The sequence below is a fragment of the Lactuca sativa genome, chromosome 9, assembly GCF_002870075.4.
Source record: "Lactuca sativa cultivar Salinas chromosome 9, Lsat_Salinas_v11, whole genome shotgun sequence".
Taxonomy (NCBI): domain Eukaryota; kingdom Viridiplantae; phylum Streptophyta; class Magnoliopsida; order Asterales; family Asteraceae; genus Lactuca; species Lactuca sativa.
This window is the reverse complement of record NC_056631.2, coordinates 160,035,389-160,052,125: the sequence shown is the minus strand read 5'-3', so window position 1 is coordinate 160,052,125 and position 16,737 is coordinate 160,035,389. Positions and strand designations below refer to the sequence as shown.

Sequence of the window (16,737 nt, the reverse complement as noted above, 5' to 3'; positions counted from 1 at the left end):
ACGGCCACATGACCCTCTACCCATGAGTTTATGGCCGTAAACTCATGGTGGGGTGAGTTAAGGGCATAAATGGCTTCAAACACTTAAGGGCATTTTTCTAGGTTTGGATTTAAAGGCTTGGAATGGATTTAAATCATCAAAATTACTAATTTATGGGAGTTTACGGCCTAGCATAGGCTCCTGGCCGTAAACTCCTTAATACTCATGAAAATGGTGTTAAATAATGCTAAAACAAATCACATGTGATTGGTAAAATTGTTCCAAGGCCTTATATGCATTTGTTTGAAGTTTTGAAAGGGTTTTTGGAGTTTACGGCCTATGAGACCCCTCTCATGGCCGTAAACTCTCTTAGAGAGTATATCCATGTGTTTTAATGCCAAAAACTTGTTTGTAAGGACTTCTAAAATTCATTCCAAGGCTTTAGGGGTGTTATAGGGACTAAACAACACTTAAAAATGAACTTATACCATATTTTAAGGAGTTTACGGCCCAAGCACTTGCCTTGGCCGTAAACTCACAATAACCCCTCAAAATTTATGTTTCAAGTGTCTAAATGCTAAAACCAATATTCTATAATTTATATCTAAGCCTTATTAGTGATTTGGAAGGGTTTAAGGTCAAAAAAACCCTATAAACATGAGTTTACGGCCCAAGCTTGTGCCTTGGCCATAAACTCCTTCAAATCCATCAAAATAAATGTTTTAAATGTTATAAGTCCATTTCATGAAGCCATTAAGCCATATCTAAAGTCCAAAATTGTCTAGGAAGGGGTTTAAGGGCTTAAAACCCTTCAACTTGGTGTTTACGGCCTAGGCAACCTCCTGGGCCATAAACTCATATATTGTGTCCCATTTCATGTTTAAATCTCGAATTTGGAAGCCAAATATGCTATAGATTAAGGTTAGGAAGGTACCTTAGGGATTTGAGGCCTTATAATTGAGTTTTGGACCCTTAAACTTGGATTTTAGGAGAGAGGTTAGAGAGAGAGTAGAGAGAGAAGGAAAAAGCTTCAAATGAAAGGTTTAACTTGTTTATATAGTTCCCAAAACTTGGACACGGTGGAATTCTACCCGATACCGGCCTTAAACGAGGCTTTAGGTCGCACCCGATTAAGTTTCCGTCACCCGGCGGGGACGTTTCTAAAATTTATGAAATAAATGTTTTGGGCTAATATCATGAGTTCCTAAAGGGTTTGGAAACTCATTGGATGATAATAAACATATAACTTTAATTAACTAAACCCAAAAACGATATCGGGACATTTCGGCACACGACGAGTTATACGGGTAGAATGAGTTTTCGGCGATGAACAACTTCGGGTTGTTACAAATAGATTATCGATTCGTGGGAGTGGGTAGCGATTTTTAACAGTGAGTTTATTTAACTCTCTGTAATCGATGCACATTCTAAAAGATCCGTCCTTCTTTTTGACAAAGAGGACTGGAGCTCCCCATGGCGAGTAACTAGGGCGGATGAATCCCTTGTCCAAGAGTTCACTGAGTTGGCTGGACAATTCCTGCATTTCAGCAGGAGCTAGCCGATAGGGTGATTTAGCGAGAGGAGTTGCTCCTGGAACGAGGTCAATTCGGAACTCCACTTGTCTCTCTGGGGGTACTCCTAGAAGATCTTCAGGAAACACGTCTGGGAACTCACATGCTATGGGAATGTCTTGAACGTTAACCTCTTCCTTGATTTTATCCACTATGTGAGCCAGGAACGCCAAATTGTTCTTTCGTAGATGTTTTTGTGCCTTGATGCATGAGACGAGGCGAAGGTTTATGCTAGGTTTGTCTCCATAAATTACTAGGGTTTCGTGATTAAGAAGGCGAAGGCGAACGGTCTTCTCGTGACACATAATTTCAGCATGGTGGGGGCTTAACCAGTCCATGCCAATAATCACATCGAAACTCCTAATTGATACAGGCATTAAGTCTATTCGAAAGACGTGTTGATTGAGGGTTAGGGTACATCCGATGTAGATTTCCCCGGTGGATTCGGTTTTCCCATTGGCTATTTCCACCGTAAAGGTTTCATTTAGCTTCTGGGGCTGTTGTTTTAATAAATGTTTAAACTTATTGCTTACGAAACTTCGCTCCGCTCCGGTGTCAAATAGGAAGCATGCATAAGTGTGGTTTAGGGGAAACGTACCGGTAACAACAGCGGGGTCCTGAATCGCCTCTCCCTGACCCATGGTCAGCATCCTTCCTGTTCTACCATTTCCTGGATTGTTGTTGTTAGGGCAATCTCGGCGGAAATGCCCGGTCCTCCCACACCCATAACAGGTGTGGCTAGGCTCTGCATTGTGGCCGCCAGTAGTGATGTTGTTGTTGTTGCGATTGTTGTTGTTGTTTCCCTGTTGTTGGTTTTGGGGAGGGTAGGTCCTGCAGTACTTCGTCGTGTGTCCCCTTCGGTTACAACTGGTGCACTGCAACTCCTTGCATTCTCCATTGTGATGGAAACCGCACTTGTTGCACTTGGGAAGATTACCGGAATAAGGTCTGGGAGCATTTGAAGCAGCTGAGGCTGGAGCATGTGGTGTGGCTGGAACCGGTGCGGTGACAGCATTAACTGCCACAGTCTGCTACTTTTTAGAGGTCTCGGGGCCCTGACGCCCCTTCCTCTTATTGTTCTTCCCTTTCTTGCCATCACCTTCCTTCTTTCCTTCAGCCTCCGCTGGCTTCTCACCCTTCTTGTTGTTATGGTCATACAGCTTCTTTGCCAATCTTTTTGCACTGTCAAATGTTTCGGGGTTTGCAGCTATCACATTTCCTTGGATTGGTGATGTTAGTCCCCAGATGAATCGCTCAATCTTCTTTCCTTCCGAGGTGATCATACCCGGGCACAAGAGAGATAGTTCACTAAATCTCGATATGTAGGCATCGATATTCGCATTCTGCACAGTGAGGTTCCACAGCTCCTGCTCCATTTTCTGAATTTCACCTCGTGGACAGTATTCAGCCATCAACATTTCTTTCATCTCCGCCCACGACATGGAGTTGGCTACAGGGAGTGTCATGGCTTCCACATGTCCGTTCCACCAGGTGAGCGCTTGATCGACAAAAGTGCAGGCCGCGAACTTCACTTTCATCTGCTTAGGACAATCGCATATCTCGAATACCGATTCCACTTTCTCGATCCATCGCTTCAGAGTGATCACTCCTCCAGTGCCGTTAAAAGTTCGTGGTTTGGCATTTGTAAAGTCCTTGTAGGTACATGTTTTGGTGGGTCCTTGATTCATCCCGTTGTTCGAACTCCCGGCCCCTTGCCCGTTGCCTCCTCCGTTATTCCCTTGGTGAAGTTGTGCCATAGCTGCGGTGACCACAGCAGACACGGCCGCCTAGAATGCAGTGGAGTCAACTTCGGGTGCGGTTGGTCCAGGGTTTCCGCGAGTAGGTCGGTGAGGCATCTTTCTGTCATGAAACGGAAAGATGTTGAGTGTTTGGGGTTTCTGGGAGGTTGTGACCCTACTGACTAGGTGCAAGGTACGAACTTAAATACTCCTACCATTTAACATACAATCATAGATTCTCAACACATAGCAATTTGTAATATCATAACAAAGCACGTAAAAGTTTACTAATATTATCCGCATTTGATACATGAAAAATCTGCTCATAAGAGCATACATGAGTGACACTAGTTCGACAGCATAACGGATCTATGAGTAGTGTAGTCACTTAAACATTAGGGCCTTGGATCCTATTTAAACTCGTTATCTCATAACCTAATCCTAATATCTTCAGCCTCCACCCCTCTAAACCCTAGAAATCGTCATATATCATCCATGGTGGCATTTTGAGCTTATGGAGTCCATTTTTGGGGTGTTTGATCCATTTTCAAGAAAAAGGAGTTTGATGCAAAGATGGGAATCAAGGAGGAGCTTATAGATCTGGGTTTTAGGACTCATTCTCAGATTGATGAAGGTATAAAGCTTTGGACTTGATCATTCATCTCTTAGATCTACCATTTTTGGGTTTTGGTTCCTGTTTGATCCCACAGATGAAGCTTTATGGTTCAAATTCGATTCTTAGACTTGGGGGTTGCCACCCTTGATGCTATTTGAGTCCCTAAGACAGAAAGTTGCCATCTTGAAGGTCTTAATGGGTTCATGCATGACTTAGGGTCACTTTTATGGAGTAGTAGAATGCCATTTTTGGAGTTTGGGTTTTTTTGGGGCATGTAAAGTCACCAAGTCAGTGACTTTATGGGTTTAGACGTTAAGTATAGCTCAGATCTGTGATTTGGACTGGTGGGATCGAGTATTAAGAACTTAATGGAAATGTGGCTTAACAGAGGAATACGTTGGGCGTACATGCAGGTACGCTTAGCGTACACTCCATTCAGCTAGTACGATTAGTGTACAGAAGAGTACGCCCAACGTACTCATCAGTTGGGCTTGGTGTGTTTTGGGCCTCGGGTTGGGCCAAGCAATGGACTTTGGGTCTTTAGGCTTTAGTGGGCCATCAGAAGCTAGATGTTTTGGGACATTGATGGTTTTATGGACATTAGGTTTTTGGGCTTTTGTTTTGGGTTTGGGACTTAGTTTTGGATCATACTAGGCCAGGGGTAGAATGGTCATTTTACCCCATTCATGGATTAAGGATTTTGGTATGGGACCCAATCGCTAATTGGGTATATTGTTTGGTAATGACAGCTCGGGAAGCCGACGGGGCAGCAACTAAGGAGTTCATGCGGGAAGCTTCTACAATGCGAGGTGAGTCTTCTCACCATATCAATGGGTCTAAGGCACCAAGGCCGGCCCATTTTATGATAGTTGGTATACTTGTTGTGTAGAGGTGTGTGGCATATTTATGCAGTGATACGTTGTCACACCCCCGAACCAGACGGCGGAAACGTCCGAGGGCTATTGTGACTCAATTGAATACCATCACAATGAATATACATGAAACATAACATCATACAATACCAAGCATTGGAATATTACAACCGGTAGCGTTTACATTCAGTACATTGATCCATAATATTACATGCCTAAAAGTAAATTGTTTGGTACTAATTAAAACAACAGCAAGACGATACTGAGTACATTTTTCCTTTTTGATTTACCTGTTACCTGAGAATACAAGTATTTTGAAAAACGTCAACATATGAAATGTTGGTGAGTTCATAAGTAATGTTTGAAATATAGTAGTTTGTATTGTTTTGAAAATCACCAGAAAATCCGATATTTTTTGAAAAGAACTTAGTATAAAAAGTGTGAAGATCCGTAAGTATGCTTGTTTGTTTCTATAAATGTAAAAGTACAATTTGTAAAACTCGGTATGTAACTCGTAGGTGCATTAATTGAAAACCTTAGGAAAACCCGATGTTTTCCTAATACTTTGCATCAAATGATTTATATCTTGTTATTTCGTTACGACGGGTGTATTCATTGAGTCCCGGTGATGTTGGATTAATTATGGATTGTGAATTGTTATAAACACACATTAATGAAAATGACTAGTTTACAACCATACAAACGATCCCTTAGGCGTCGCTCGCACTATTCACTTAATCCAAACACCCGGACTTCATGTAGCCCCACAACCGAAGAGGAAAAGAGGGTGCGAAGTCCCGATATTTTCCGTAAGTCGTTCAAGGCTATCGTGAATGCGAAGGGCCCTTAGCTCGACTCGCATTTGGTGAATTCTCGACTTTACTAGCAGCACCAGAGGGCCCTTGGGGTCCAACAGCACAAAGCCTCTAAAAGTCCTTTTACACGAAATTAGGTCATATAAGACCCAACTACATGTAAGCGAGTTTCCTTCGGGCCTAAAGATCATGCCATTGGGCTAGCTAGGCCCAACAACCACGATTTGAAACTTTTGGGCCCAAAGACGGTGTATCGACGTCTGGTGTATTCTCACGTGTGTATTGACTTCCCGAAATTTCCGCGTGTGTATTGAAGTTTCGTCGTGTTAGTAATTTCGGATTCACTATTGATTCGAGACCGAATCAATTCGTTTGATAACGATTTTGGTGTTGAAGGTGTATTATATTTCGCCGATAGTCGAGGTGCTAGTATTTCATCATGACGGATTTATTATTTAAAACGTTAGGATGTTTCATTATTGCAGCCCCTTTCTTTTGGATAATTTACACATTTAACCCTTTGTATAAAATAAATTTCTATTTTAGTCCTCAAACCATTTTTCTTGACACTTTAGTATCAAAACTTGTAGAAAAGTTATTTTTCAGCCCAAAGTTATTTGAAAAACAGTTTTAGTCCACCAAAAGAAATTTTTCTCGGCTGAAACCCTTATGTTCACAGTTTTTACACTTTTGGCCCAAAATAGAAATTTTTTGCATTTTTGGTCCCTTTTAAATATGAAAAGCATTTTTAACCCTTGAAATGGACTTGGAGCACTAGTAGTCCCCTGTTTTACAGAAAATCACAGTTTCAGCCCCTCTAATTTGAAAATCTCGCATATTGGGCCGGAAAATTCATTTTTGGCCCATTATGCTTAAAAATTTCACATTTAATCCTTCAAAGAGAATATTTCCAGAAAAACACCTTATTGAAACTATTTTGACTCATTTCATCCATCAGAATTTGTATTTTGTCATTTTGGGCCCTTTAACTTTATATTTTCATCATTTTGAGTCCAAAAATGGGATTTTTAGCCCAATGAGTTCATATTAACCAACTTGGTTATTTTTCTAGAATTGATTTGTGTGTAATAATATGTTTAACACTTGTTTCATACATCCTAATGCAAATCTCGATTTTAAGGACTTTTGACTAGTTTCAACACCATAATCACATAAGAACATGTAAACAAACATAGAAATCATACAAAGCATACATATACTCTTAGATCTACACATTTGCTTGTATTCCCCCCCCCCCCCACAAAACTTATAAAAACCGAAAAATAGGGGGTATGAAGCTCACCTTTGGGTGTGGTTTCGGTTTTGGAGAAAAGATGGAAGAAAATGAGGTGATTTTCGGCCCTAGCACACTTTGATGAAGATCTCGACTTTGAGGTGATTCTAGGATGCAAGATCATGATTTCTTATGAGTTAAGAAGAGATGTTTGATAGATCAAGGAACCTAGATCATAGATTTAAGTATAAACTTACCTTGGATGGTGATTCTTGTGAAAAAAAATCTCCTTGAAATGCCCTTAATCTCGAAAATTTAGTGAAGAGAGGTGAGGGTGTTCTTGAGAGTGTTTGATAAGTAAAAAGTGATGGAAGTGTGTGTGTGTGGGTGCTTTCGGCCGAGATCAAGAAAAAGAGAAGAGAGAGAGAGTTGAGTTGACAATCCTAGATGCATGTTGGTCCATGCATGGAGGTATGTGAGGTATAAGTGAGGTGGCAAGGCTTAAGTCAACTCTTCACTTCTTGGATTTGGGCTTTGGGCCGAGATTTTGGAAGGAAAAGGAGATTATTGGGCTTTAATCCCCCTAAGCCCATATTATAGTTAGGTTGGATGATTTTTGGCCCAAAAAAAAATATAAATATGATTTTTATACTTTGTTGGGCTAGTTTAGGTTAATTATGGTTCATAATATTTAATTTATTTCATTCTAGGCCCAATATGGCCCAAAAGGTTGAAATAAATGAATGTGGATCCAATTAGAGCCCATTTAAAGGTTCTAATCCCATGATAATCAAATCGGAAGCTTATTGGTCCAATGAGTCCAATAAGGAAGTCCTAGCCCCAAATGGACCTAACAAGAACTTCTAGGGTTTCCAATTGCTTGTTGACTATTTGTAGTACTTGTATGGTGTATTGGATTGAAGTTTTGTTGTCATAGAGTAAGCATCATACATGCTCTTAAGTTTTTGATTCTACATTTTACTTGAGTGTAGTGATTACAAGACACAAAATTTCTAGTTGTGACATACGTGGTAGAGATAGCTTTTACAGCTAATGGTAGAGATAACCTTTATAGCTAATGGTAGAGATAACCTTTATGGCTAACGGTAGAGATAGCCTTTGGGGCTAACGGTAGAGATAACCTTTGTGGCTAATGGTAGAGATAGCTTTATAGCTGATTGATATGTGATATGTGGTAGAGGTAGCTTTTATAGCTAATTGATATGTATTATGTAGTAGAGGTAGCTTTTATAGCTAACTGATATGTGGTATGCGGTAGAGATAGCTTTATAGCCAATTGATATGCAATATGTGGTAGAGATAACTTGTATAACTAATATGATATGTGATATGTGGATTGTGGATTGTGTGTGGGGTATGCTTTGGGGGGACTCACTAAGCTTTGTGCTTACGGTTTACAATTTTGGTTTCAGGTATCATCGGTTTGGAAAAGACGAGCTTGGATTGATCGCAATGCACACACCTATGATTTCTGCAATGATCGATTTTGGGATAAACTCTGATAAATGATTTACTTAACGATGATTTGGAATGTTGAATTAAATGGTATCAATGTTTTAGTTACATTAAAGATGAAATTTTTACCTTTGATTTTTGGGTCGTTACATTAAGTATGGATGTACTTATGATTGATCTCTTTATCAAACATTTTAAGTATGAAATTACTTATGATTTCTCTCTTGGTCAAACATTTCAAGTATGGATTTACTTATGATTTATCTCTTTATTAAACATGGTTTTAAGTACAAAGGAGATACTTTTCAGACTTTTTAAAAGTATGATTATCGTGGTTAGTAGAAAACCTGTAACTCTCTCCAACCTTTGTGTTGACCTTCAAACTACATGTATTCTCAGGAGATCGTTGAACCATCTTTTAGTAGAATGAATGTTCATGGATTTCGGGCAACCTAGTTTAACTAGTTATTGTTATATCGACCTACTTGTTAAGGCAACTTCATGAAGTTATTATCATTATTTGTATGAACCTTGTATTCAAACCTTAAAGTGAAATGTAACTGTTGAGTTGTTTTTATTGTAACTTGTGATGTGTATTCGATTTGCTTGTGATCCATGAACTAAGTCGCACAGCCCGGCATATTCTGCCGCCTCGGCCGGGGGTGTGACAATAAATGATGTCAAGGCTAAAAACCAAGTAAGAGGAGGCTAGGGTTTATCAATGAATGATCTTAGGTGATGGAGGATGGTCATGAGAGGGTTTCCTATAAGTTAGAGCCCTTAAATAAGGCTCAAAACCGAAGAATTAGGGTTTTGATATGCTGTGATTACGCCCTGCGTAGCAAAACCTACGCCATGCGTATGTTATTAAACCCGTGTTCAATATTTTAGCATTTACGCCTTGCGTAGCAGCTACGCCCTACGTAACTTTCCTATGCCCTGCGTAGGACAAAACCCCCAATTTCCACTTCAACTTCAAACATCCATAACTTCTTTGTTTCAACTCCTTTTTCGACGTTCTTTATATGAACGGAAATGTATTGAAGATCCCCACAATTATAGCTAATTACTTTTGACGTAGAACATACCTAACTAAAATCCTTAATTCATGGAAGAAGTTTGAAGCATCACTTTTTTCATTTTACACTTTGACTCCAAAACACAAACCAATGGATTGGATCACATAACCATTATCATCAACATCCAATAGGGTCTAAGCCCGATTCCCTTGAAGCCTAAGGCCTTTACTTGATCGATTAATTGTCCGCAATTCGAAATAAAAAACTTCTCGAAACAGGATGTTACACTTTGATCTCCAAAGTTTTAGAAATGTGATAGTTTTGGTCACTTAATATTCATAAATATGGTAGTTTTGGTCACTCAATTTTCATATAGGGTTCAACTGTGGTGGCTGCTGGAGGTGAATGGTGGTGGTGCTGATGATGAACAGTGTTGGTAAGGGACCAACTACGAAAGAATTTTAGACCATAAGGGTCATTCATGTAATTTAGATTAACTGGTTACTGATGAATTGTTAAAACTAACAATAATGAATTGACATGTATAGTAAAAATTAGATGGTCTATTGTGCAAAAAAAAAAAAAAAAAAACTTAATTAATTGATAAAAAAGCAAAGTTCATTATGCTACAATAATATTTTTCCTATAATTATACCATAATAGTCTTTTCAATCATATTTAACATACAATTTACTATAAAATATTAAGTAAAAAAATATTTCATGGTAGAGGTTGGTTTTTTTTTAATATATACATTTTATTTGCTGGTTCAAATATATATATATATATATATATATATATATATATATATATATATATATATATATATATATATATATATATATATATCGTAGACTAACACCTACAAATTACTTGCTTTGAAGAGAAATACTAATGTTTTTGCTGAGGTCCACAAGATTTACATGTTTATAATATTTTTAATATTCATCAAGGTCTAAATATCAGTGAAGAATTTTTCTTTTTTTAATAAATCGCTTAATATCGTACAAACATGATTGGTTTTTATATTTTCTTCAAACCTCGAGAAAAGAAAACCATCAACACGTACCCCACGTTATTTGACTCATACACCGACTAATTATTGAACCACTCGCGTAACTTCAAAAAGGAAAGATAAACATCTTTTGTTTTATTTTAAATCAATGAATTATCCGATTTATTTCAGATTTTTACCTATTAATATGTAGTATATTATCAGAAATAATATACAAAAGAACTATATTATCAGAAATAATATAGTTTTTATAACAATATTTAATATAAATATTTAATATTAAAATATTATTTAATTTTAGCGAGCCCGTTTCATTTAATAAACTTTTGGTGTGTAATAAGCTTCTACTTCTTACTTTTTTTGGTTAAAACTTAAAATATACATTCAATTAAATATTAAAAATTCAGAAAAAGTGAAAATAAATAAAGAAGATTAATATAATCTGGGCCCACACCCATAGGCACCACGTCATGTTTTATGCTTTTTACGTTTTTTTTTTTGTTTTTGACTAAATTATAAATTTGATCCCTATAGTTTGTAAAAAATTATGAATAAAGTCCAAAAAGTTTCCAACTTGCATCAATAGTTCAAAATTAAATACTTTTTTTTTTGTGGATTTAGTCCCTATTTTTAACAGCCATTTATTTTTCTATTAAATCCTTATAAAATGATCGATTTTCCCTCCATCTTAATTTTTTTCTAATATATAAATAAAACCTAAAAACAAATAAGAAACCTATTGTTTCCTTCTTCCATTTTCCTTACCTATTTCCTCCCCATCTTCCATAGCCACCCATCGTGCAACCATTGTCGTTAAAGCCCGTTAATCCCCTCACTCGAGTATTAAAAGCTTAATCCATCTTTGTTCTCATGAGATTCATTTACTGATAAACTTCCATGTTAAGGAGACCCATGTATCATATTTCTATAAACTCTGCTATTTATATTCCCATATAAAAAGAAATCCCATACCTAAAATCATACCTTGTTGGGCACATACATAGTTTATTGATGATCATTATCATCATAAATTAGTTTTTTTTTTTTTTTGTATCTTATACAAAAAGCCTAAGTTGCTGTGTCATCATTCTGATGGAAAATTGAAGCATATCATATTTGACTGGTAAAAGCACTAGAAGAATGAATATAATCATTTAATCGAACACTTTGGAAAGCTAATAAAGAACAAGTGTAGGAGTACCAAGGTATACCTAATTATAGCCCAAATCATCGAATAATTTGCATTTTTGTGTTTATTTTTAGTCTGTATTTGAAGATGTTAACCCATATTCTACATCTATGAACATAGAGTGAAGAACAAGCCAACAATATAAGGTTATCTAAGTTATGAAGATGAAAAAAAAATGTTAAATTATCATCACGATTTTAATCCTGTAACGATCAACAATTCCAATCAATATTACCAACTCAAATTGATTGCAATACCAATAGCACATACTTGTAGTAAAACATATCAATCGTATGTGGCCCATATCTTATACACAATCGACATCAATATTCTCCTTTATAACTTTCCAAGTTGTCTTTTAGCAAAAAGAAAGAATAAGATGTAGATGATGGGAGCAAGAACATAATCATAGTTGACGGTTATTGGAGTAATAACAAAAAGAAACAAATTTAATTTGGGGATTAGGTTTTTGAAATTGTTCAAACTTTTGTATATTTCCTTCATGCTCGTCTATTGAAATGCTTCACCTCTCATCAATTTCATGATGCTTCTTCCGTTTTGTAATTAGTGTGGTTTCGTTATGTGTGGATAAGAGATATGAACGATAGACAGATGAATTGGCTTGTGGTTGGAGGTGGTGTGGGTCTAGAGAAGACGATGGAGTGGGGGTGTTGTGTAAGGGTTAGAGATAGGAAAGACAGATTGATTAGCAGACTTATGGTTGGGAACGACGCCGGAGAAGACGACCAATGGTGGGTGGAGGAATTAATGGAGGGAGGGGATAGAGGCATCTAAACGATGCAGTAAGGAGTGTATACATACAACCCACAAAATTCTATAATGATAATAATTATTAATAGAAAATACTTGGAGAGCAATATTGTCAATTCAACATGTTTTAACGGAATAAATAAACCGCAGTTAAGTATAGGAACAAAATCCACAAAAAGTATTTAAATTTAGACTATTGGTGCAAGTTGAAAACTTTTTGGACTTTATCTACAATTTTTTGCAAACAACAGGGACCAAATTTGCAATTTAGTCTCTGTTTTTTGTTTTTTTGTTTTTAATTATTTATTTATTTTTTTAATTTTGTTTTGAAGGGGATGTTTAGTTTACGTAAATTTAACTTCTCTAAATTCTGCACCAAACTGATAGTTACGATTTCGCAATCCAAAAAATCGTTAGGTTCATCGTCGTAATTACATCCAACTTCAAGCCCTAATTTCCAATTCCCCTATTCTCACACTCACAAACACTGCAGAGCCTTCCCTTTAAATTCAATGTATCCGTATAAGGCGTACGAAAGCGAGTTGATTTCGTTTTTGATTCGTCTCTTCTCTACCCTGCCGCAGTTTCAAATCAAATCTTGAGAACAAATCGAGAAAAACAACGCAAATCTCGAATTCCGAACTTATCTAATCGAGCTTTCAAGGTATATTCAAGAATCCCTACATTATTGAATCTTGTTTGTTTTTGCTATTCAGGTCCTCCATCTTGCATATCTTGCATTTTATGTTTCTCTTGGCTCCCTGCATGTTTTGATCCGCGATTCAGCGTCGACTTTATATGATTCGCGTATTGTATGTCGCGAAGATTGGGTTTTAAAACTTCGATTACTCCTGAGAGTAGCTTGATTATTCTCTGTACAACATTATATACCTAAAGCAATGGTCGGATTAGACACGTTGTTAACGAATGGTTTATCGAGTGATTCTTGTTTTGTTTCCTTCGAAATCACGAATAATGTAATTATTGTTGGTTAATTGTGCATATGGCGGTGGATGCTGGATCATTTCGACGGTAAAGATTGATGATGAAATTGAGTTATACTTGATTTAAGATCCGTTAGATTAGGTATTCATTTGATGACTAAGTTCCTTTAGATTTAATGACAATGATTAGCATGGAGTTGGGAAGATTCTTGAAGATACATCAGGGTGCTTTAAGTTTTAATTACATGCAGCTTGCTTACATCCAGCAAGATGGATCATTTACAAATGAAATTGGTCCCATGTCTGATCTGTACAAGTTTACAGGATGGAACTTGTCTCAACATGTCCTTTGTTTATTTTTCTTGTGCCAAAAAGATGGACTGCATTGATTGATACAGATCCAGTATATATTCTTAATTGAGGATTAAAATCCCAGAAATATTATGATTTGTAAAAGAAAAAAAGATATCAAATTTCCATTGCCAAGGGTGTGTAGGTCGTATATGATTCTTTTGAAACATTCCTAATGTGCTATTATTATAATAGTTTATAACCTGGAGATTTTGATTGCTCTTCTTAATGCTGCAGGTTTGTAATTGCAAAAATGGGGTCTAAACCAGTGGAGTATTTAATAGAGGCTTCATCAGGGGCACACTTTTCTGGATTTCACATGAATGGGATGCAGGCAAGAAATTCACAATTACAGGAAGGGCAGGCAACAACTTCAGTGACAGAAAATGTGCATAAGCAACCTTTTATTATTGGTATGTATGTAGCAAGAAAACATCCACAATGTACTTTGTTACTTATATGCTTTAGGTAAAACAAAGATTATCATTTTAATAAAATACTAGTGTATAGTAAATTCATCTTACCTTAATTCTGGATCTCATGCTTCATCATGATGTTTTAAATTAGTTAATATTTTGATAAACAACCAGGGGTTGCTGGAGGTGCAGCATCTGGGAAGACTACAGTTTGTGATATGATTATTGAGCAGCTTCATGATCAGCGTGTAGTACTTGTCAATCAGGTATCTTTTTCTTTGCTGATATCATCTTTTATTTATAATCTTGTTAATCTGTTCTTCGTTTTATGATATGAATCGATCCGTTTTACTATATTTTGTTTGAAGAAAAGCTGGTTTATCTATGGTTTTGTTGACAGGACTCATTCTATCATAATTTGACTCCTGAAGAACTTACAAGGGTCCATGAGTATAACTTTGATCATCCTGGCAAGTTTTGTGACTTTAACTTTGCTATTTTCTTAAAAAATAAATTTTCTAATCTGGTTTTGTTTTCTTGCTTCTTATTGTACTTTTCCAGATGCTTTTGATAATGAGAAGTTACTCTCAGTTGTGGAGATGTTGAAGCAGTGGAAAGCAGTGGATATTCCAAAATATGACTTCAGAAGTTACAAGAACAACATCTCTCGAAGGGTTAGTTAGTTCATTTAACATACACATTTCAAAATGTCATTTTTATAGCTTTTTGAGCATCTGATCTGTATATTTTATTTAACCTATGGCAGGTGAATCCTTCAGATGTGATAATTTTGGAAGGCATACTGATTTTTCATGATCCTCGTGTACGTGATTTGATGAACATGAAGATCTTTGTTGATACAGGTTCTATATATATAACATCAGCTCAATGCTCAATGCTTTAATGGATTTATCTTTTTTTACTTAATTGTTATTTTCAGTGCAGATGCTGATGTACGCCTGGCAAGGAGAATTAGGCGTGACACAGGTGAAAAGGGAAGAGATATTGGTATGGTTCTTGATCAGGTAAGTTCAAGATCCAAAATTTATATAAAAATTTATAGTTTCTTTTGAGGAACATTAAAGTGTTTGTTTAACTTATATTAATGCAGTACTCAAAGTTTGTGAAGCCTGCATTTGATGACTTCATACTTCCAACAAAAAAGTATGCTGACATCATCATCCCTCGTGGAGGAGACAATCATGTAGCAATTGATTTAATTGTCCAACATATTCGGACAAAACTTGGACAACATGATCTTTGTAAAATATATCCTAATTTATATGTCATTCACTCAACTTTTCAGGTACCATTTTCTTATAAAATATATATAATAATATAACCTTATTTGCATCTTTTTGTTTTCTTCATTGTTATATCTCTATATATATATATATATTTTTCTTGTTGTGATGCAGATACGTGGCATGCATACACTGATACGTGATGCTCAAACAACAAAACATGATTTTGTGTTTTATGCAGATCGTTTGATCCGTTTGGTGAGTTGTATTTTCCAGGGATAGAAATGTCATTTTTTTTTACTGTTTATTTGGGAATAACTTTACTCCATTTAATCAGGTGGTGGAGCATGGTTTGGGACATTTACCATTTACAGAAAAGCAGGTGATAACTCCAACCGGTAAGCCTTTCTTAATTTTTTACCATGCAACCTTGAATTTATTCCCTAAATTATTATTATCATTTACTTGATGATTTGTGTAAAAATGCAGGATCTGTATACACAGGTGTAGATTTTTGTAAGAGATTATGTGGTGTTTCTGTTATTAGAAGGTATTTGTCCTATCTTCGAAACCATAATCATTTCAGATCATATTGTATTTATGAATTATGAGTTTTGGATTGTTTTGTACTTTGTAGTGGTGAGAGTATGGAAAATGCATTGAGAGCATGTTGTAAAGGTATCAAGATCGGAAAGATTCTTATTCATAGAGAAGGTGACAATGGGCAACAGGTTTGTTAGAATAGAGAGAGTGAAGTAAGGTTGCTATTTAAATTTGTATAATAATTTAAAACAACAAGACGTTTTATTTATTTATTTATTTATTATGCAGTTAATATATGAAAAACTGCCACAAGACATATCTGATAGGCACGTGTTGCTGTTGGATCCTATACTCGGAACAGGTTAGCTTTATACTTTTTTTTTTTTTTTTTTCACTTCTCATTTGTTGGGAATGTTTTGTGGTAATTGGAAGTAATTATAATTTGTTATGTTGACAGGTAATTCAGCTGTTCAGGCAATTTCTTTGCTTTTAAAGAAAGGTGTACCAGAGGCCAACATCATATTCCTGAATTTGATATCTGTAAGTCTAAAAGTCTAAGTCAAGTCAATGTTGACCAACCAATGAGAGTATGTTGTTGACTAATAAGGATAAATGTTTCAACAGGCACCACAAGGAGTGCATGTAGTGTGCAAGCAGTTTCCAAGGATAAAGATAGTGACATCAGAGATAGAGACAGGGTTGAATGATGAGTTCCGTGTGCTTCCTGGAATGGGAGAGTTTGGAGACAGATATTTTGGGACAGATGATGAATGAAGAAGATGTCATTGAATTATTTTCTGGTTTTGAGATCATATCGTTTTTGGGTTCCTTGACATATGTGGTGTTACAGTAATTGTGATTGTTTGTTTGTGAGTTCACTTGGCATAATGGATGGATGGATGGATGGGTTCGATAATCATAAATCATCATATGTTAGTTATAA

General features: G+C 36.3%; 1 protein-coding gene across 1 annotated transcript; it reads left to right on the top strand.

Annotated features, from left to right (window-relative positions):
• Positions 1-12,679: 12,679 nt before the first annotated feature.
• On the top strand, positions 12,680-16,737 carry LOC111888136 (uridine kinase-like protein 4). The gene is made up of 15 exons (XM_023884267.3): positions 12,680-12,960; positions 13,829-14,004; positions 14,182-14,273; positions 14,408-14,477; positions 14,569-14,681; positions 14,774-14,870; positions 14,953-15,032; positions 15,119-15,313; positions 15,426-15,509; positions 15,589-15,649; positions 15,741-15,801; positions 15,889-15,982; positions 16,083-16,155; positions 16,252-16,334; positions 16,419-16,737. Exons 2-15 carry the CDS (start codon positions 13,845-13,847, stop codon positions 16,566-16,568), a joined length of 1,413 nt encoding a protein of 470 aa, XP_023740035.1. The 5' UTR covers positions 12,680-12,960; positions 13,829-13,844; the 3' UTR covers positions 16,569-16,737.

Coding starts and splice junctions, on each gene's coding strand:
- LOC111888136 (XM_023884267.3), top strand. CDS start 13,845: ATGGGGTCTAAACCAGTGGAGTATTTAATAGAGGCTTCATCAGGGGCA. Junction 14,478..14,568: donor GTATAACTTTGATCATCCTG/GCAAGTTTTGTG, acceptor GTACTTTTCCAG/ATGCTTTTGATAATGAGAAG. Junction 14,682..14,773: donor AGAACAACATCTCTCGAAGG/GTTAGTTAGTTC, acceptor AACCTATGGCAG/GTGAATCCTTCAGATGTGAT.